Source organism: Carettochelys insculpta, chromosome 4, assembly GCF_033958435.1.
Source record: "Carettochelys insculpta isolate YL-2023 chromosome 4, ASM3395843v1, whole genome shotgun sequence".
Taxonomy (NCBI): Eukaryota; Metazoa; Chordata; order Testudines; family Carettochelyidae; genus Carettochelys; species Carettochelys insculpta.
The window spans coordinates 26,998,454-27,021,476 of record NC_134140.1 but is presented as its reverse complement, the minus strand read 5'-3'; the positions used below and the strand labels follow the sequence as shown (position 1 = coordinate 27,021,476).

At 40.3% G+C, this 23,023-nt stretch overlaps 1 protein-coding gene across 1 annotated transcript in view; it reads left to right on the top strand.

Annotated features, from left to right (window-relative positions):
• CLNK (cytokine dependent hematopoietic cell linker) overlaps positions 1-23,023 on the top strand; it is a 54,109-nt gene that overhangs the window by 26,248 nt on the left and 4,838 nt on the right. Inside the window, exons 13-17 of the mRNA XM_074992095.1 lie at positions 4,126-4,144; positions 5,193-5,340; positions 5,815-5,855; positions 11,179-11,309; positions 14,433-14,510. Coding sequence (XP_074848196.1) covers positions 4,126-4,144; positions 5,193-5,340; positions 5,815-5,855; positions 11,179-11,309; positions 14,433-14,510 — 417 coding nt within the window. The remainder of the gene's footprint in view (positions 1-4,125; positions 4,145-5,192; positions 5,341-5,814; positions 5,856-11,178; positions 11,310-14,432; positions 14,511-23,023) is intronic.

The window sequence follows — 23,023 nt, the reverse complement described above, 5'->3', positions numbered from 1 at the left end:
CTCTGTTGTAGGACACATATTTTCAGGTCATTCACAGAATGGCCCACTCCACTGAAATGCTCACTGACAGGCTTGTGTGTACTGAGACTTCTAATGTCTGCTCTGTTCTCTCTTTGGCGAAGTGTTCACCTGGTTTGTCCGATGTGTATCGTAGAGGGGCATTGCTGGCACATAATGGCATATATAACATTTGTTGAGATACATGAAAATGAGCCCCTAATGTTGTAATTAATGTCATTAGGTCCAGTGATGGTATCCCCAGAATAAATATGTGGACGAAGTTGGCAAGGGGGTTTGTTGCAAGGAAAAGTTCCAGAATTAGTATTACTGTGGTGTAGCCTGTGATTGCTACTGAGAATCTTTCTTAGGTTAGGAGGTTGTCTATAGGAAAGTACAGGTCTGTCACCTGTCACAGTCTGGCTGCTCTCTGTCAACAGAGCAGATTTCTCTTTCAATCTGCTTTTATGTGTAGATGTGATCTGTTGACATAAGTTTTGCCTGGAAATCCCTTGTGACAGCGACTTCTGTCAACAGAGGCTTCTCGTGTAGACATAGCCAAATTGTAGTAGTCTTAAAGTCACTGCTTTGTCACTGACACATTAATGTAAATTTACTATCTTAAATGAGATTTGTATACATAATTTATCTTTCCAATCACTAAGATAAGACTATGTCTCATAAATTCAAACTGCTGTAGATGTCTGTGAAGGTTCAGCAATACACGCACAAAAATTAGTAATTTTATTTCAGAAAATATATTTAATAAGCATATCCATGTTCGACATATATTCTGAAAGAGAGAAAACTGAAAAGACAGGGCTATTAGAGCTTAAAATAATAGAAAATTGCATTATTATATATTATAAAATTGTAAAAAGTCAATAGCAAGTAATTTTCCTCTTGCTGTGAGTTTTTTCTAACCTAACCTAAGACCTACCAGTCTATAAAATTCTATGGATGGTTCAAATCCATACAGAAGGGTTATTATTCTATACTGCAAATGCCTATAAAATTTAGTAATTTCTACATTATGCTATTAAATTTCTGTAAAATTACAATTTGTAAGGATTTCCCATAAATAAAATACATATAAAATGTATTTTATATTGTTGATTTTTCAGAAAATTCAGTTATTCTATGACTGGCAAACCTGACATGTCTAATGATAGTAATTTGATGTAGAAATTTGGCTAGAAATCATCAAGAATACAAATGGTGATATGGCAACTGAAATCTTCTAGTGTCAGACAAGGCAAAAAAATCCTTGAGGATATCCTGTCTATGATTTTGCTATTATGTGCTCTACTATTTGTATACAACAAGAAAGTGAACAGATAAAATAAACTAAAATTCCAGAAAGATCAATTTAGGGGTAACCAGTCATTTTTATTTTATATACATGGGTTATTTTATCCATATGGGTTCACCCAACCCCAATTACCTATCTAGGATTAATTTTTTACAAGTAGTGAATATACTTTAATGGATTCCACTTTTACTTGCTGAATAATTAGAATCAGGTTAACATACAATTACTTATTACAGCAGTTTACTGATGCGTAACATTCAGAACTGAGATGTTGGCAGGAAAGAAAACAATGTTAATATTTTTGCTTTTCTTTGACATTGAGCCATTACAGAAATTGGTAATAAATATATTGTTAACAACAACAAAAAGGAATATATTCCAGTAATGAATCTACTCTACTTGCACTCTTGAAAGTCACACAAATATTATTGCAAAAATATGTTTTAAAAGCACAGGAGAGTCTGTGCTGGAATAGCTATGGTGCCCAGGAGGGGTGAAAAATCCATCCCTGAGCAGCTCAGTTATACCAACCTAACTCTCTGTGTAGACAGACCGTACTATGTCCTCAGGAGAGCTTCTCTCACTGACACAGCTACCAGCTCTTGGGGAGATGGATTAACTATGCCAGTGACATAATAGCATCTTTATTCAAGCGCTACAAAGCCCAGCTGTTCAAGACAAATGTTCAGTATCTCAATAGGAAAAAAGAGGTTTCAGATTAAATCACTTGCTATTAATATAATGTGACTATAAGCTTTTATCCACTTATAAGCAATGAGAAAAATGTTAAGAAGTAATTTTTAATTAAGATTCAAAATGCAAGACGTAAACAGAGTATAGTGTTTTACCTTTTTTTCGCTATTTATTTATGTTACCAAAAATATTCCTGTATATTTAGTGGAGGAAAGTAACATAAAAATTGAATAAAAGTGGTATGGTCAAAATTCCTTACATATAATTTAGCTGTATCCAATGGAATTATTCCAGAAATGAATTTTATCCATTATATTTATTACAGTAATTATTATTGTTTTAATTTTTTAACAAAGTATATGTCCTGGTCAATACTATTCATACAACCATTTTGATATAATAGAATTGCACAAAAGATAAGTGTGCTACCAATAAGAGAGGAATTAAAAAAAAACCATCCAGTGTTATCTCTAGGCGTTCTATTTCAATGCTTGATTTAAAAGACAATGATGAAGACACCTGGCTAAATGATACTCACAGTTAGACAAGTGCTACACCCCCTACTTCAGAAGCACAGTAATATTGTTACTGTGAGCAGAATTTGATCCAGTTTCAGTGAGCCTATCACCAGAACAAACAATGATCTTAGTTACACTACTATATAAATCCAAAGCTCAGCGATGTCAGTTTTCAGCTTGTGTTTATATCAAAGTAAATAGGTTGTTTAAATATATGTATATCAGAGGTGAGAAAAGTACCCAAAAAGTTACTTAAGTAAAAGTGAAGCTGCTTTGGGGGGGGGGATATACTTAAGTACAAGTTATTGGTGTCTCTCTGGAAAACTACTTGAGTAAAAGTACACATGAACATGTGCACGCGCACACACACATATATCATATCTAAACAAAAAGCAGTCAAGTAGCACTTTAAAGACTAGCAAAATAGTTTATTAGGTGAGCTTTCGTGTCCCACGAAAGCTCACCTAATAAACTATTTTGCTAGTCTTTAAAGTGCTACTTGACTGCTTTTTGTTTTGATAGTGTATAGACTAGCACGGCTCCCTCTCTGTTACTATACATCATATCTATATTGTACTCAGGTATCCAGAAATAAAAGCAGCTGCACTTCTACTGAAGTAACTTTTGGGGTACTTTTTCCACCTCTGGGTGTGTGTGTATCCATCATAACATATATGGGTATATCTATTACTGCCAATTCTTACATCAAGATTGGATGTTTTTCTTTAAAAAAAAAAAAAAACTACTCTAGTTCAAACAAGGATCCAGAAAAGTTCTTTGGCCTTTGTTAGGCAGATCAGCCTCACTACATGTTGAACCTCTCTAATCTGGCACTCTCTTGTCTGGCAACATCCATGACATTGTATGATTTTAGTTAGCTGGACTCATCATGGGCGTGGCCACATTTCCTGTGGTCCCATAATGTTTGTTTACAGCCACAAGTTCTGGCTCTCAGTGTTCTGTGCTGTTATTTAGCTGCAGTTTACCCCTAAATGTCTCCTAGGAGCTCAGTAAGCCGTAGAAGTGTTGGTAATGCTGCTAGATAATATTGACCTTGCATGGTCTGGCAAATTCTCTTATTCAGCACCAAGCAGGTCCTGAGGGTGCCAGACTAGAGGGTGCAACCTGACATTCTTGCAATTGTCCCTTGTGGGCTTATGATTGGGGAATCTCTGTGTGTGCAGATCAGCACATAAAACAAGGGTAAATTCAAGTGGTGTGGTTACTAAGGGCCTAATCCATCTCTCCTGAAGTCAATGGGAAGACTCCCATTATTTCAGTGGGCTTTTTATCACTGCCCACTGAGGATGATTTGAAATATTACTCCTGATCTTGCTCTTGTTGAAGAAATGGCAAAGTCCCCCAATCATTTCATTTAACAGAAGATCATTGGACCAAATCATGGTTGATGTGGTGCCACTGTAGTTGCACCAGGCATGCATCTCATATATATTCATTGGTACTCATCAAGTATTATATTTGGCCCAACTCAGGTATTAAATCACTTTTGCTAAATCAAATCTGTCTTGTGGTAGCAAGTAAATAAAAATTGTATTATCGTCACTGAAAACTTTCTATATTCACTCTTTTCATTATTCTATACAGGTCCCTGGAAAAGTAACAGGTTAGTACCTTAATAGTATATTGCAGATTCATTACTGTTACCTTCTTATTGAAAGAGCAAAATATTGTGGGCCAAATCTTCATAGAGTATAAATTGGTGCAGTTCTTTGAGTTCAGTGCTAGTCTACAGCAGATGAGGCTCTGACATTATATTCTGATTACATCTTTTAGAATAATGATGGCCAAAATTCAGAAAGGCGATGGCACAGAAGTAGTCTATTGAACTAGTCTTTATGTCTGCAACTACTGAGAAGAGAGAAGTTTAGAATACCTGCATAGCAATGGAAAGCTTACCTGGAGAAGGAATCTAAACTGGAACTGACTAAGCCTCTCTGTGTAACAACAGTATCATACTTCTGTAAAATCTAATTTAAGGCTTGGATTTCTGAAGGAGCCACAGGCTAGGTTTTCAAATACATTCAGATGCCTATAGATGCAGATGGGTACGTGATGGACTTTACAGAAGTGACAAGGCAGCGAACTTCCCTTGATTTCAATGGAAGTTAGAACCTAATTGTGATTATCAAAAACCCATCTGGATGCCCCTCTCATTGAGGATGCTTTGAAATTCCTACCTAGAAAGCATACCTACTTCAAAGTGGGAAGTAGGTACATTATTAATTTCCTTCCATTTTCACCACCATATGATAGAGTTCACCACTTCTGGGGAAACCAGTTCTGTCCTCTTTGGTCAATGGCTTAATTTTCATTGACTTTACTAGACAACAACATTGGTCCCATTAATATAAGGACTAATTCCACCTATTTGTTAAAGGAAGAGAAGGATATTTTGTATTCTTCACGGGAGCATTCTGCATTACATACGTTTACATTATTCCATATTTGGTATCAGGAAAGACTGTAATGCCAAATGTTATCTTGTAAATTATATTCCACATGGGATTCAATGTTAGCCTAAATTACTTCCATCGACAGCAACATTCTAGCCCATTTATTTCAGGTCTGAGTTTGGCCCATTAGATTTTTTTTTTTTAGAATACTTCATAGTATAAATGATATAGATTAATTTTCCTCTTTCTTGTTATTAGGTGCATCTTATTTGTATTCAGTGCTATGCAATTTATACATGAGAAGGAATAATATGTTTTTTATTCATGAAGTTACAGATATCAGCAGGGAAGTTGAATTATCTTTCCAAACACGACAGCAAAAATCAAAATATCATCCTGCACCCAGGTAGGAATATAAGAATGACATGGGCTTGTACTGGATGCTTCAGAAAATGTCAAAACTTCTGCACCTGAAAAATTGTGCTCTGCCATACTATGAAGGCACGATTACTTTCTCATACCATTCGGTAATTATACACTAAAGCTTGTCAGATGATAGTCTCTGTAATTTTCATTCAAGCTATTGTAACTACAGTTCCTCTTCCCACTTATAGTCTTACTACATCCAGTACCCCAATAATATCTTGTAGAAATGAGCTCCATGTATTACATGAAGACATTTTCTGGCATGTGCTTTACATTTGTTCCATTGTTCTATTTGTTTCCTTATTTAGCATATTATTCTGATCCACATTCATCCCTGAGAGAACTCAAAGGAGTTTAGACTTTCCATATTTTTCTCTTTGCATATATGCAATATCTCAGTCAATAATAGATTGAGTATCTGCACTTATTAAAATGATTTACTGCTTTCTTCTAGCCCTCCTTGTACTCTGAATACTAAAAGTTTTCAAGGCTCAGGTAAGAATCCTAAGATTCCATACAAAAACACCTGTAAAACTGGAATAGATAAGTTCTAGTATCACAAATATATATCTGTGCAAATACTTCTATGATGAACTAGAAAATACAATCTCGCTGGACACTCAGTGGCAGATTGAAGGGTGACAGTTCTGAAACAAAAAAATTTCAAAAATCAAATGGAGACAGAAATCTCTGAGCTGCAATTTATTTGCAAATTTGACTCCGTTAACCATGGATTAAACAGAGACTGGGAGTGGCTCGCAGCTTACAAAGGCAGTTTCTCTGCTCTGGGTGCTAATATCTCCCCATTAGACTCTGACAAAGGCTCACATCCCCCTGTCTAATCTGACCTGTTTTTTCCTCTTTTGATAAGTGCTGTTGATACTGGGCCATTTCCACCTTGCTGAATAGACCTTGCCAGCTCTGGCCCTCCCTCTTACTGGGACCCCACTCTTTAAATACTCCTGTGAAACCACCCCGACTCATGCATTTGATGAAGTGGGTCTTTGCCCATGAAAGCTTATGCTCCAAAACATGTGTCAGTCTATAAGGTGCCACAAGATTTCTTGCTGTTCTAGAAAATACAGGTTGAGCCTCTCTAATCTGGCACCCTCAGGACATGACCAGTCCTGGATGAGAGAAGTTTCTGATACCAGAGGATGTCAATATTGTCTAGCAGCATTACCGACACGTCCAGTGCTAACTGGGCTCTTAGAAGATGTATGGGGGTCAATTACAGCTAAATAACAGCAAAGAACACTGAAAGCTAGGACTCATGGCTGTAAGCAAACTTTATGGGACCACAGGAAACTTGGCCATGCCTATGATAAGTAGTCATCCAACTAACTAAAATTATGCTGGATTATGGATGTTGCCAGATGAGAGAGTGCCAGACGAGAGAGGTTCAACCTGTAGCTGCATTAATTTTGATGACTATGTATGCCTGTGTCTTTGTTTACAATGACTTACTTGCTATAGCATTAGATCAAAAAGGGTTATTAATAAAAAAAGTGACCAATGTGAATTCTTGAAGAAATGCTAGGGAAGCTGTTCATTTGGGAATGCCCTCTACATAGTTCTATCCAGGTTAAAAATAATTTACCTCTTTTCCCCAGGATAAGCTCAGGACAAAGGAGATGCTAAACAAGTACCTGGCTCTAGGTCTACAAAAAGGCAATGGACCCAATAAGTTTACAGAGGCTGCCAAGGGACCACCAGTGATACACAAAGACAGAGAGAACATGTTGATTTCAGAACAATCTGCTTCTTCCAAATACAAATGGGTTACCTGGCTGAGGGAAACTCATAGATGCTTTTAGGGAAAGATTAAGTGTAGGTAAGGGGAAATACACATCTAGGACTCTATTGTAGCCCTCTGCTCTGCAACCCTATGCTTCAAACAACAAATAATGCTTTGGTTTGAAGAAGCTGGTTTTGGCTGCATCTACACTAGCAAGTTCTTTAAAAAAATGGGCCTTTTTCAAAAGAACCCCTGGAGCATCTACACACAAAATACACTATTTTCATCTGAAATCGAGAGAATGCAGCACTTTTTGTGGTGGCCCTCTTCCTCTCCCAGATGAGAAAGAGCACCTTTTTGGAAAGTTTCTTTCAGAGAAAAAATGTGTGTCAATGCCCCAGGGGCCCTTTTTTCAAAAGAGCAGGCCTCATGGCACTGGCTTTTTCAATCCCTAGCCTGTTCTTTCAAAAGAGCTGGGGCTTTGGGGATAGAAAGAGTGGATCGACTTTTGATCTGCTTTTTGGTGTGTGGATGCACGCTTTCGAAAGAAGATTTTTTGGAAGAGATCTTCTGGAAGAACTTCTTTCAAAAGATCACTGTAGTGTAGACATAGCCTTTGAGTCCCTAATCAGCCCATCTCAGCCTCCCATAGGCAAGGGCAAAATTCAGTTGTGCCTGTCAAGCTACAGTGGCTGGGAAGCATAGAGGCTGCAGCTCTAAGACCCAGTTTCAGTGAGTGGACTGCCTGGTTCAACTCAGAATGAGTTGCATTAAGTCAGGTGTGACACCTCCAGGGTACCAAAGAGTGGTCTATGGTTTGGCTGGCCCACGAACCATGCCAGCTTTGTTCAGTTCTATTCGTTTTGACTACATCTTTCTGGTTTTGTTTTCAAGCACTGAATGAATTATTCAAGAGAAGTCTTACCATAGTCACAGAGAGAGAAATATTCCTCTGCATCAGAAAATGTGGCTTTTGCATATGTTATTTTGACTGTCAGTTCACATTGCAAACATATCAGATCTGCTGCCAACAATCACCCCTGAATTATCTGTTTTGGTAAAATGAAGACCCCTTTTTATTTGACCCCAAAAGTTTATTTGGCTCGTCCTTACCTATTGGTTATACAGACTGCTGTTTTCAGTAATGTTCCTGTAATACCACATACATTCATACATTAAACAAACAAACCTCCACTAACCAAACTTAGCACAGGCAAGGAAGGGAGAACAAAATCTCCTCTTCAACCTTGGAGAAGCAGTGAGATGTTATGGCAACAGGAGCCATATTGTTACCTAATTAGGTAGCCAGATGGAATATGAGCAGGGTTATCATCCACTATCACTCACTCTCCAAGGCTGGGTATGAAAAAATAGGCTATCTGTGGTATAAGCAGAAGACTTTACTATCTATTTGTAATTTTTAGTTGAATGTAAACAGGATGTCTTTCAGGCACAAACACCTACTCAAGGGACTCTCTGCTTGAATTATCTCTTCATCTACAGGTTGATGTATGTCTTTGTGTTAACATAGAAGAACAAGAAAATAGGGTATTTATAAATTAAGTGGCTTGTTTTTTCTTAATTGCATTAATGTTGCACCACACAAATAAGCTCATGTTATCAGATTTCTCACGGTAAGCAGTGTTGGACTTAGTCAGTTCTTGTGTTTTTAGGAACTGGGGCTTGTGATAACTGTTTCAGCTGAGCTCTACACAGCTACCAAAACCTTTATCTTCTCCCTCAACTACTTTTTTAAATGCATGGATGTACTGCCCACACAAAAATCTGAGCCACACTAAATTTAGAGGCTGCATAAGATAAAGGGATGATAAAAATCACAAACAACAGGAAAAATGCAATGATTTCACATATTTATATTAGATCTGGGATCAAATTTTCAGAAGTGCTAAGTGACTTGGGGTCCTAAGTCTCTCTCTCAACAGACCTAAGGGCCAGGTTTTCAAAGAGGGATTTTCAAAAACTCTAAAATGACTAACTCCCACTGATTTCACTAGGCACACAATACCTTTAAAAATGTAGATCCTAGTGGGATTTCCGGAAGCACCTAAATCAGGTAGGCACTAATCTTCCCATGAAAAATGCCACTTTGGTTGACATGTTCTAGGTGTTAATAAAAAACCTGAACTTTTTTCAAGGGTTTTGAAAGGCATTTTTGGTCAAAAACCAGAATTTTCTTGTGGGAAATTTTCATTTATTAAGTTTTTAGAAAATTATCAATTTTTAACACCAGTTGTATTTATGTATTTAAATAAATGAAGTATGACCCATGCCTGAAACAGAATTTCCAGGCTGCCACATGGCAGTTCCACACAAAGCAGAGAGCTTTACGCAGATTTTATGCCCAACTTGCTGTGGAGCACACGGAATCTTGCTTATAGAGCAGCGACAAACTAGACAGGTGGACATAACCGTAACTTGACACACAGCCTTGACTGCAGATACAAAATTAAAGGCTTGGTTCCAGACCCTTTGAACAGTTGGCTCACAGCCTTCATTTAGAAACTGATCCAACACCTAGTGAGGACAATAGGAGATTTCTGACTGATTTCTATGGGCATTGTTTAATGTCTTTCAAAATAAATTTAATACTGTTAGAAAGCAGAAGGTAGTACATACATGCAGGAAAAAAAATCCACATTAATATTAAACATGTGAAAACTATTACTTTTTTTGTTGAATAGCTTGCTTTCAAGATTGGATGTCTTCATTATTCCACCCCACTATATGGCCAGAACAATATTAAAATGATAGAAGTACAGATAAAACCTAATGAAATATGGTCTGGGTAAACAGAGCAGGCCTATGTGATAGACCGCAGACAGAAAAGATAGGAAATCTAAATAACCATCTTTTGCTTTTCCTGTCTTATTACTGTTTTGTACCCTTTTCCAAAACAAACAAAATCTTCTGTTACCTAAGTGACATGCTCATGGCATGCTTTTAAATAGTTACAATAACCCAGTTTTACTCCTTATCTATACATTAGCTGCAGTCTGATTAATGAGAATGAGACACGCATGACTGCTTTTCACGTCTTCCAGCTGTGCAAGGAGTAACGGATGTCACTTCTCTGAACTCGGACTACAGCACCTCAGCCAAAACTCACAGACCAGTGGTTCCCGACTTTTTCACTAGTGTGGATCCCCAATCACCTCGCCAAACTGTTCGCAGACTTGGAATCACCTCCAAATTGTCCACAGACCCTTGATAATCCCCCCACCATTCATGGATCCCCATTTACCCTCCAAACCATTCACAGACCCCCATCAAAGCCAATTCTAGCCACTACATACACTTCATTAAATGAAAAAGGAAAACACAACACTGATTTTCCGACAACAAGTAATAACATTATGGGAAGATATTTAATTTACAATAATAGTTGATTGTAACTTTGCAATTTATTTAAAACTTTTTTTCTATGATCATTTTTATTTATCTTTTTTATTTTTTCATGGGACCACTGTCATAGGCTTCACTGGGCATATCCATATTCTGTACAGCAACAGAGCATCTGAATGTTTAGAGATTCCCGCTGGCAGGTGGAGAGATGTGATATCCCCAAATGGTGGGTTTGGGAGTGGCTCTAATGTACTCAGACCAAGCACTGCTAAGGCTACATACATAATCCATAGGAACCAAATGGTATAAAAATAAGGTAAACAATTTTATTACTGATATAAAACACAACTAGCCATAAATATTTTCTGCTAAATACTTTTGTCCTTGGCCCTCAGAGACTCCTTTGTAAATGAGCTGCATATATTTAAAAATTTGAAAGCAACTCTCATTGTGCATGAAAAGTAAAGTGAAGTAAAAAGGAATCCTTGGAAAACCCGAATCTGACATAAATTTCTGAGTCTGAAATCAGTTATCTCCATACAAGCGAGATCAGAATCAGGCCCCTTTATTTTTAAATGTGACGATCACAAAACTGCATTTTCAGATAATAAACACTACACTTGAATGTACTGTCAATAAGGCACATATGCTAGCAAAGTTAGGGGATTGTTGCAGTGCAGAATAACATGGTTTTCTCCCATTAATTTATGTTTATAGGATCCAGATTAAACATACAAAACTGTTCAGTTCTGAGATCACCTCCAGAAAAGCAGAATTCTTCTGAATATAGATCGCAACATACATATGTAAATCTGCAAACACAGCATCTTAAGAAGCCTGTTGAAAAGGTAAGCAACCCTCGGATATGTTAAAAAGTCAACTTCTTACCAAAGAGATGTAGTTGCAGTAAAATATATTATTTGTACCGCCATGGACCCGAGTTATGCCCCATGGTCCATGTGCTGTCTGTATAAAGAGACAACAAAAAGTTTTTATCAGTATATTCTGTCTGTGACCACACTGACATATCCACAACAACTGTACACTAATTCAAACTATCTAGGCACCTAAGTGGCCTGGAGCTGGTGAGTGTTTAGGGTAATGCTGCTTCTACCAATTCAAACATGGATATTAACCTCAAGGCAGACTGTTAAGAATCAACCACAAAAGGGTTATGAATTTGATATTTAGATTTCACCAAGCAATAATCAAGTGTAAACTCTTCAGGGTATTATAACAGCCTAAGCGTGGAGTCACAAAATAATCCCCTTGGGTACTCAAATCTATCTTGCCACATAGGTGGACATCCCTTTGAACAATATGGCTCACACCAAGGATTGCAGAAATATTCCGGTTACTTCCAGTCCCAAAGGATGAGTCACTCACCCGTGGCCAGTTGCAACTTCGATCTCACCCAAAAACCAACGTTTGTAGCACATCCCAGAATAAACATCAAAATGTATTAAATGGTAGAAGGAAATGAGTGAGTTATAATCTTAAAGCTGATAAACAGAAGTGTAACTCATAATACATGCAAGGGCAGTGCTTCTTTTGTGCTGATACTTGCTAGTACTGAATACCAGCACCTTGGCAGCCCCAGCCAGGGGACTGTCTAGGGAGAGGGGCAATGGCAGGGAACTGGCTGCTGAGTACTGGCTCCACCTTTTGTTTTTTGTTTGTTTGTTTGTTTGTTTTTGTTTTAAAAAAAAAAAAAGCCCTGTCTAAGGGTATGTCTACACAGCAAAGTAATTTCAAAGTAACAGCCATTATTTGAAATAACTTGGCTAACATCTACAAAACGCAACTGCGATTTCAAAATAATTTTGAAATAGGGGCTGTAAAGACAAGCAATAGATCCTATTTCAAAAAAAAAAGACATAATGCATCCAATGGCTCTATTTGAAATAGGCTATATTGTGTGTAGATGCTGTATTTCGAAATAGCTGAGTGCTATTTCAAAATGCATTTTGTGTGTAGCAATATTATTTCAAAATAAGCTATTCTGGAATAACTCTGTGGCTATGGCCACACTACCCCTCCCCTTTTGGAGGGGACATGTTAATGAGGCAGTTGAGAAGATGCTAATGAGGTGCTGACATGAATAGGCAGTGCCTCATTATTATAATAGCAGTCACACATGATTTGAAAGTACTTAGGAAGAAGGGCCTTTTGAAGTCGGGGGGTCCTTTCAAAAGGCCCCCTTCTACGTGGGCAGCATGCATTCCGAAAGCAGCACTTTCGAATCATGCACAGCTACCATTATGCTAATGAGTCACTGCATATTCATTTCAGCACCTCATTAACATGCCCCATCCAAAAGGGAGGAGTAGTGTGGCCACAGCCCCACAGAATACCTTATTTCAAAATAACGCTGCTGTGTAGACATACCCTAAGTTTCCACAGGCAATGGAAGTTTCTATAATAAGCAAGCTCTAATTCAGGCTCTCTCAGCCTTTTTTCTTGGTAAGTCTTGTAAGGGTTAACTCAGCCTACCCAGCTGAAAATCTCTTGCTTATGCCTATAAAAACCTCACCCCTTTCCTCAGAAGCTAAATAGCACAGAGATACAACTCCTTCTTCTTAGGCCGCGTCTACACGTGCACGCTACTTCGAAGTAGCGGCGCCAACTTCGAAATAGCGCCTGTCACAGCTACACGTGTTGGGCGCTATTTCAAAGTTGAAATCAACATTAGGCGGCAAGACGTTGAAGTCGCTAACCCCATGAGGGGATGGGAATAGCGCCCTACTTCGAAGTTGAACGTCGAAGTAGGGCACGTGTAGCCAAGCCGCATCCCGCAACATCAAAATAGTGGGGTCTGCCATGGCGGCCATCAGCTGAGGGGTTGAGAGACGCTCTCTCTCCAGCCCCTGCGGGGCTCTATGGTCACCGTGGGCAGCAGCCCTTAGCCCAGGGGTTCTGGCTGCTGCTGCGGCAGCTGGGGATCCATGCTGCATGCACAGGGTCTGCAACCAGTTGTCGGCTCTGTGGATCTTGTGCTGTTTAGTGCAACTGTGTCTGGGAGGGGCCCTTTAAGGGAGTGGCTTACTGTTGAGTCCACCCTGTGACCCTGGCTGCAGCTGTTCCTGGCACCCTTATTTCGATGTGTGGTACTTTGGTGTGTAGACGTTCCCTCGCAGCGCCTATTTCGATGTGGTGCTGCCCAACGTCGAAGTTGAACGTCGACGTTGCCAGCCCTGGAGGACGTGTAGACGTTATTCATCGAAATAGCCTATAAGCTATTTCAATGTAGTGTGCACGTGTAGATGTAGCCTTAGTGGTTTTATTCTCCATTCTCTCTTGTGTTTTGAGCTGCAAACTTAGCTGACAGGAGGAAACTATTTGTATGACTCATCTTCATGTGGGGAGAGACACAGGAATAAAGTCCTTTGTCCTTTTAACACTCCACTATAATCAATCGTGAATGGATCTTTTCTGTTGGACAAGATATAACACATTTTGTTGAAGATCAGTAGTGCACATCAGTTTAGTTTATTTTTCTTTCTGGCCTGGTGATTTACACAGTTCACAATGCAACTGCTCAAATATTACCTTACAGTATGGGATACAGATGTTGTAAGTGTGATTAATTTGTGGAGCAACTTACAAGTATTCGATAATCTAAACACATGCTTATAATTCTACTACTCTTTTTAACAATGCTACTGCAAGAGTTGAGCCAGATTGAGTCCAGCTATGTATTTTGTTAGTGTTTAACTGAAATGGGGACTTTGGCACCTAGTCTGCCAGTGTCACAATTAGTAACTCTGAAATTCAGGCCATCTGCAGATTTCTCATCTCTAACAAGTATTTTTTAAAAATGGGTTATTTTAATGTAACTATACTACCAGGTAATTATTTTCATAACATGTATGATGAATTGGCCTTAAAATGCAAACTGTACATTTTCATTAACTTTTGCTTCTGCAAACTGCTCCATTTCTATACTCTAAGCATAACATTTCAAATTTCAGGATTTAAGTAAATATGACTGGTATATTAGAGAACTTGATCGTCAGAAAGCAGAAGAGGCTTTGCTACAGGAGAAAACCGTGAGCATCATTAATCTTTAAAGCAACATGTTTAACTCTTGGAGACAAAACATAAAGGTTTTACTATGTAGCGTTCTTGTTTGGTACAGTGTATATGAGCAGGGTTGACAACATTTTTTAAAATCACTTCCAACTTTTCATTGTACTGCTGTTAATTACAGAAGCTGAAATTTAGCCCAGCATCAAATATATATGGTCAATTTTTTGCTGATTTACAACCAAGGGAGTACTAACAGTAGTTACACTGTTCCTCAGGACTGCATTAGGCCTCTTTTCATGTGGGGATACTCACAAAAATATACATCTTGCAGTTTTGTAGTATAATAATATGTGATTAAATGCTTTGCTGGATCAGGATTAATGAAAACAACAACATAGTACACTGCCATAGTCCTCCCTGGATTAAATATGCTTATTTTAGCCACCTTATTTATTGTAGGCAAACCAATATTTCCATTTTAGTATAACAATACTAGAAGTGTGCTGCTATCAGAGGAGGCTTTATGAGTAAAGCCCTGCAAGGATACAACATTGGGATCCATATCCATTGGTGGTCTGCAAACCTGGTCTGTAGAGTATCTGCAAATCTGCAAGGCTCTGCTTATGGGCCAGGTCACGTAGGAGCCCAATTTTTGATGGATGAGGCTACTTAATTTGTATAACATGTGAGGCTCCTTACTATTGGTTGCTCCTCAGAGAAGGCTCTTGTTATGCTATTTGTCTCAGGACCCTAAGGACCAAGACTTAGAAGTAGCAATGTGGAAAGGGAGGAGAGAACTAAGAAAGGGGATGGAGTTAATTGGCAGCATGGGAAAGAATCAGCAGTGCTCAGATCTTTTTACAGCTGTTGTCTCAAGTGCTCTGTTCATACTTCAACAAAAGGAAACAGAGTAACAACATAAACTAACAGCCCCAGTCTCAAACCAGATCGTGAAGCCTATTGGTCTTCAGCCACGCTTTGGTCAGAACCTTCATTCAGGTCACGTTAGGTTCATCGTGCCTGGAATTTCAACAGGAGACAGCAAGTTTTCTCTCAGACCTCTCCTGATTCCAGGTTCCCTCATGGAGCTCAGGCCCTTAGTTATCTTCCTTAGCAGGATGTCATCAGACCAAGTCTCTTGATGCTGTCCAGTTGGGTTGGACAATTCGCAGTACCTATTTTCCAGGCTCTCTGCTAGAACAGGGCAGTTTGCCCCCCAGCCCTAGCCTCATTAAAAAGACCTGGTATGGGGGGAGGGGCCTTATCTCAAGGGTAAACAGAAATAGTTTCTTCAGTGAAATTCTTTGCTGTTAGATTTGAGTCCCCTATCATGAGGTTGGTTGTTTTTCTCCTTACTACTCTTGCATCTGTGTAGTCTGAAAACATGCATGGTACGATCAATATTGTGCAAGATTCCTCAAATAGTAAATGTAGTTCAGCCCTATCTTACACGATCCTACCGTTAGCATCTATCCTAAACCAAGTTGAAACATGCCAGACTATATAAAAATAATCACACTGAATACATCATAACCTGGAACCAAAAGCAGGAATTGAAACCATTCCTGTAAACAGGCAGGCAAAGAAATTAATAGTGCAGGACATACAACTCTGCAAATGAACATACTATAATTAAAGCAATCTTTCTAGGAAAAAATACAGTAGTAGTCTTTAAAAAAAAAAAAAAAAAAAAAAAAAAAGCTTTCATCCAATGTCTCAGGAGTACAGTTGTGGAAAGAGATAAAGAGTTAGTTTCCAGCAGGAAGTATAAAGTTGCCGGGGTCTTGCAAGACACTATAAATTGCCATATTTCCTGTTGACTTTCTCAGATTCTCCAGCAGGAACAGATTTGGAGAACAAGAATACAACTTTAGGCCTTGCATGAACAAGAAAAAAAAACAGAAAGAAAAAGTAATGAAACAGAGGTTAACAATGGACAAAACATGAATTCACAAGCAATCTTGTAAACATATAATTAAATGAAGAAATAATTTAAAAAGACACGTGATGTTTGCCACTGCAGCTTTGGTTAATAGCATATTTTGTAGCTTGCGGACAGGTTAGAATTTGTATAATGCATATACACTAGTCTGTATATAAAATTAATGTACATGTTTTTGGAGTTTTGATAAATTCCTATACCCTCCCCACTGTATTAGAGCTTGAACATCTCAGTGTAGTGTTGCTCGATGTCCATTTTTAAAACACAGAGAAAAGCCCAGATTCAAGTTCACTTCTTGGATACAGAATGGAAAAGGTATCACAGAAAAATCCACACAACACCCCCACTCTCTGGTGAAGTATGTCTTTATTTACACTAAACAACCTGTTCCCCTTTGTATTTAGTTGTGATTCAAAGTTACCTCCTCAGACCTGAAGAGCCCAGTACAAACTCAAAAGATTATCTCTGACCAACAGAAGTTGGTCCAATAAAAGATAACATCACACCACCATCTTTCTCCAACAAGACTAGATTACAGCAGCATCACTACTGTGCTACCGCTTGTTAATTAAATATGTTACCCTGAAACCAGCCTTATTTATATTTAAATATTGCAGATTGGTTTCCTGTTAAATAGGTGAATTAAGTAAGCTGCTTTATTTTTTCAGGCCACTTTCTGCATAATATTTTTAAACCAAGGTAGGAGGGAGATACTCTGTTTCTCAGAGGGCTCAGTGTTCCCCTTTCACAATGAAGAGGCCTACAAGAGTTAAAGGCCTTTGCATTGGCATATTTGACAGCACTTAGCTGTACTGACCATCTTCACAATGGATGGTTTAGAAAGAAAGAGAGACCTTTTGTTTCTGAGTTCAGGAGAGTGGTAGAAAGGAAAAGCATCTAACAAAAGCATCTTATTTGTCACCGCCAAACTGTAGGAGAGATCTCACCAGAATATGGCTTTCCAATACTGTAATTTGGATCACTTGGCTTTTCAGGATAACTTCCTCAAGGACTAGCCACATGTGTGTACTCTGTTTATCAGGATGTTTCAGACATCAATATCAAAAGTACATCATTCAGAGCCAAGTGCTTACTCCTGCCATTATGAGAGGGAAAGACACTCCTAAACTTTCTATTACCAGAAAGTCAATAGGAGTTGAGCACCTAACCACTTTAGCCACCTGCAAATATCCCTCCCTATGTTCATTCTAAGACATTATGACTCCACCACAAAAAATCCTCCTCTGAAACCTCCCGCCCCCACTCATGCATCTGATGAAGTGGGTCTTTGCCCACAAAAGCTTATGCTCCAAAATAAGTGTTAGTCTATAAGATACACAGGACTTCTTGTTGTTCAGGGCTTTATAAAGCAGTGTCCAAGTGAACAGGTGAGCTTGTGAATAGGGAGTCGGAGAGGGAGTTCTCCAGGCACGTAAAGGAGAAGCAAATACAGGATTCTTAAGTAAGAGGCTGTCTGGGTGTGTGTTGTGTTTGGGGCTCTCTGGCTGTTGCTGGGGTGTTTTTCTGCTCTGTGGTGTGTGGTTGTTGTTTTTTTTTTCCTGCCCCCACAGAGGGTGGACTGGGACTGGCAGTTGGAATCTGTTGGCTTCCAAATAAGCTTGTTATCTAGAAGCCTCTGCTAATTGGCTGAGCCTCAGTAAGGGGAGGGACTTTGAGGCAGTTCAGGGCTTTATAAAGCAGCATCCAAGCGAACAGGGGACTGCAAACAGGGAGTTTAGAGAGGGAGTTAACAGGGGACTGCAAACAGGGAGTTTAGAGAGGGAGTTTGGAAGGGCGTGGAAGGGGCCAGGGACCCTTGCCTTTCTTGTCAATCACTGTTCTAGGATGGCAGGCATGGATAGTGACAGGTCTGCTGCTTGGGATGTGCCATGTTTGTCTTCCTCCCTGAGGAAAGAAGGGATTTCATCTGCACTAAGTGCAAGCTGGTCTCCATTTTAGAAGAAAAAATTAGAGGACTGGAGGCTCAAGTGTTGCCCCTACACTCCATCAGGGAGGATGAAGATTGCCTTGACAGAAGGGAACATTTAATCTTGCAAGCACGGCAGGTGGAAGAACCGGGGAGGGTGGTAAGGGATGAAGCAGAGAACTGGCAGCATGTAACTTCTAGAAGAAAAAGGTGGCCAGTGCACGAGCCCCCCATTGATACATAGATAAGTAATCGCTTTCAGGCACTCTCCACTGATTCTGTGGTGGTGAATGCTTTGGAAGAAGCCTCACAGGGAAAAAAAATTGCAAGGGAACTGCTTCTACTGCAGGACAGGGGATGTGTAGTCCTAGGGGTGGGGGTTCAATGACCACCACCCCCCGAAGAAAAAGACAGGTGGTGGTGGTAGGGGACTCCCTCCTAAGAGGGACTGAACCATCCATCTGCCGACTGGACCTGCAATCTCGTGAGGTGTGCTGTTCACTGAGAGCTCAAATTCAGGATGTGACTGAGAGCCTTACAAAACTGCTCAAGCCTTCGGAATACTACCCCCCTTCCTACTTCTGCATGTGGAAACTAACGATACAGCCAAGAATGACCTTGAGCAGGTTACTGAAGATTATGTGGTGCTAGGAAGAAGGATCAAAGAATTTGGAGCGCAAGTGGTGTTCTCGTCCATCCTTCCTGTCAAAGGGAAAGGGTTAAGTAGGGACCGTCCAACTGAGGAAATAAATGCATGATTATGCAGGTGGTGTCGGAGAGAGGGCTTTGGATTCTTCGATCATGGGACGCTGTTCCGGGTACAAGGATTATTGGGAAGAGATGGGGTCCACCTAACCAAGAGAGGAAGGAGCATTTTCGCAAGTAGGCTAGCAAATTTAGTGAGGAGAGCTTTAAACTAGGATTGCTGGGGGAAGATGGCCGAAACCTTGTGGGTAGAAAGGAACTTGGAGACTGGGAAGAAATGCAAAGAGAAATGTACAACAAAAGTGGACCCTTGGTTTGAGTAGTGAGGGCGGGGAGATCGACTGGTTATCTAAGGTGTTTATACATCAATGCCAGAAGCCTGGGTAACAAGCAGGAGGAATCAGAAGCCCTGTCTCAGTCCAAGAATTATGACTTGATTGGAATAACTGAGACTTGGTGGGATGACTCGCATGACTGGAGCGCTGCCATGAAAGGGTATAAACTGTTCAGGAAGAACAGGCAATGGAGAAAAGGAGGAGGAGTTGCACTGTATGTAAGAGAGCACTATGATTGCTTGGACCTCCAGTACATAGAAGGACAAAAGCCTGTTGAGAATCTATGGGTCAAGCTTAGTGGTGTAGGCGGCACTGGAGATGTGGTGGTTGGTGTCTGCTACAGGCCGCCAAATCAGGATGATGAGGTAGATGAGGCTTTTTTTGGACAACTGAGAGAAGTTTCCAGATCGTGGGCTCTCGTTATCGTGGGGGACTTCAGTTACCCTGACATCTGTTGGGAGACCAGTACATCAGCACACAAGCAGGGGATCACTTCTTGGTACAAGTGCTGAAGGACCTGATCAGAGGTCGTGCACGGCTCGGCCTGCTGCTTACAAACAGGGAGAAACTAATAGGGAAGGTAGAGGTGGGTGGCAACCTGGGAAGCAGTGATCATGAGATGGTAGACTTCAGGATCCTGACCAAAGAAAGGCAAGAGCAGCAAATTACACACCTTGGACTTCAGAAAAGCAGACTTTGACTCCTTCAGGAAACTGATGGGCAGAATCCCCTGGGATGCTACCATGAAGGGAAAAGGAGTCCAGGAAAACTGGCAGTATTTTAAGGAAGCCCTATTGAAGGCACAGAAAGAAACTGTCCCAATGCACAGCAAGAGAAGTAAATATGGTAGGAGACCAGACTGGCTTAATGGGGAAATCCTTGGAAAACTTAGGCACAAAAAGGGCGCTTACAAAAAGTGGAAACTGGGACAGATGTCTAGGGAGGGGTATAAACATATAGCTCAACAACGTAGAGCAGTTATCAGAAAGGCAAAAGCGCAACTGGAATTGCGACTAGCGAGGAATGTGAAGGATAACAAGAAAAGTTTCTACAGGCATGTTACCAAGAAGGAGGTGATCAGAGAGGGCGTGGGGCCCCTACTGGATGAGGGAGGTAACCCAGTGACAGATGTAGGGAAAGCTGAAGTACTTAATGCTTTATTTGCCTCTGTCTTCATGGACAAAGACGGCTCCCGGACTAATGCGATAAGTGATGCATTGTGGGATGAAGGTGGACAGCCTGTGGTGGGGAAAGAACAGGTTAGAAGCTATCTGAAAAAGCTAAATGTACATAAATCGATGGGCCCAGACCTAAATCATCCTAGGGTTCTGAGGGAGTTGGCATATGTTGTTGATGAGCCCTTGGCCGTTATCTTTGAAAAGTCGTGGAGATCGGGAGATGCGGGATGATTGGCAAAAGGCAAATGTAGTGCCCATCTTGAAAAAGGGAAGAAGGATGATCCAGGGAAGTATAGGCCAGTCAGTCTTACATCAGTCCCTGGAAAAATCATGGAGGGGCTCCTCAAGGAAGTCATTTTGAGGCACTTGGAGGAGGGGAGAGTGATCAGGAATCAGCATGGATTCATGAAGGGCAAGTCATGCCTGACAAATCTGATTAGTTTCTACGATGAGATAACTGGCACTGTGGATAGGGGAAAATCAATGGATGTGATTTATCTTGACTTTAGCAAAGTTTTTGATACGGTCTCCCACAATATTCTTGTTGGCAAGTTAAAGGACTGTGGATTGGATAAATGGACGGTAAGATGGATAGAAAGCTGGCTAGAAGGTCGGGCCCAGCAGGTAGTGATCAATGGCTCGATGTCAGGGTGGCGGTCGGTTTCTAGTGGAGTGCCCCAAGGTTCGGTTCTGGGTCCTGTTCTGTTCTGCTCAACATATTTATCAATGACCTGGATGAGGAGTTGGATTGCACCCTCAGCAAGTTTGCGGATGACACTAAGCTAGGGGGAGAGGTAGATACACTGGAGGGTAAGGACAGGGTCCAGACTGACTTAGACATATTGGAAGACTGGGCTGCAAGAAATCTGATGAGACTCAATAAGGACAAGTGCAGAGTCCTGCACTTGGGCCGAAAGAATCCCAAGCATTGTTACAGGCTGGGGTCCGACTGGCTCGGTAGTAGTTCTGCAGAAAAGGACCTGGGAGTTGTAGTGGACGAGAAGCTGGACATGAGTCAACAGTGGCCAAGAAAGCTAGTGGCATATTAGGTTGCATCAAGAGGAGCATTGCCAGTAGATCCAGAGAAGTGATTATTCCTCTTTATTCGGCTTTGGTGAGGCCGCGTCTGGAGTACTGTGTCCAGTTCTGGGCCCCCAATTATAGGAAGGATGTGGATACACTGGAGAGGGTCCAGTGGAGGGTGACCAAAATAATTAGTGGGCTGGAACATATGACTTATGAAGAAAGGTTGAGGGAATTGGGACTGTTTAGTCTGCAGAAGAGAAGACTGAGGGGGGACTTGATAACAGCCTTCAACTTCCTAAAAGGAGGCTGCAAAGAGGCTGGAGAGAGGCTGTTCACAATGGTCACGGATGGGAGTACACGGAACAGTGGTCTCAAGTTGCGGTTGGAAAGGTCCAGGTTGAACATTAGGAAAAACTTTTTCACTAGGAGCATGGTGAAGCATTGGAATGGTCTACCCAGGGAAGTAGTGGAGTTTCCATCCCTGGAGGTGTTTAAGTCTTACCTCGACAAAGCCCTGGCAGGGCTGATCTGATGGGTTTGGTCCTGCTTAGAGCAGGGGACTGGACTTGATGGCTTTTTTAGGTCTCTTCTAACTCTATTGTTCTATGATTCTATGATTTTTGAAGATACAGACAAACTCAGCTACCTCTCTGATACTGGTTACAAAATGAAAGTCCTCTTTTATCTTTTAATGTTCTCATGTTGAGGGCTAAACAAAGCGTCCATTAATGTAGAGAGGCCATTGAAATGGATTTTGAAAATATGTCCCCCTTTAATAACAAAGGAGCCCCCTTGAAGAACCCCATCAAATATGGGTTTTTCTCTTTCTCAGATTAACTTAGTCAGTGAAAAAGCATTCAATCTTGCACCATAGAGGACATGGAGAGTTTTGCTGTTGACTTTTCTTAAACACGAAAAATGAATAGTCACGGAGAGGTAGCCGTGGTAGTCTGTATCTTCACAACACAAAAAAGGCAGTGCTGTAGCACGTTAAAGACTAAAAATAATGATTTATTAGTCAATAAGCTTCTGTAGGACATACCCACTTCTTCATATCTGGAAATTGTGAAGTTCAGGATACCTCATACATGTAATTGTTATGTAGTTTGCCTAATACTGAACTTTTCCTCAAGTATCTTATTAATGCAATTTTTTTTTAATTTAAAAGCATGCAGAGTCTCAAAACAACTTATTACAGATACCGACTTAGCAACATACATTTCTAGTTTTTCTTATGGTACTTTCAGTCTGACCCTCACACTTTGTGAAGTTTAAAAATATTATACACACAAGATAGGCAGCAAATAATCCACGCTCATGACTGCAGTGCTCCAAAGAGATATAAAATACGTGGAACAGCAGTTGTCAAAAGGGCACATATTTTGTTTTATTGTGAAGATGAATAATCCCTAATTAGTGG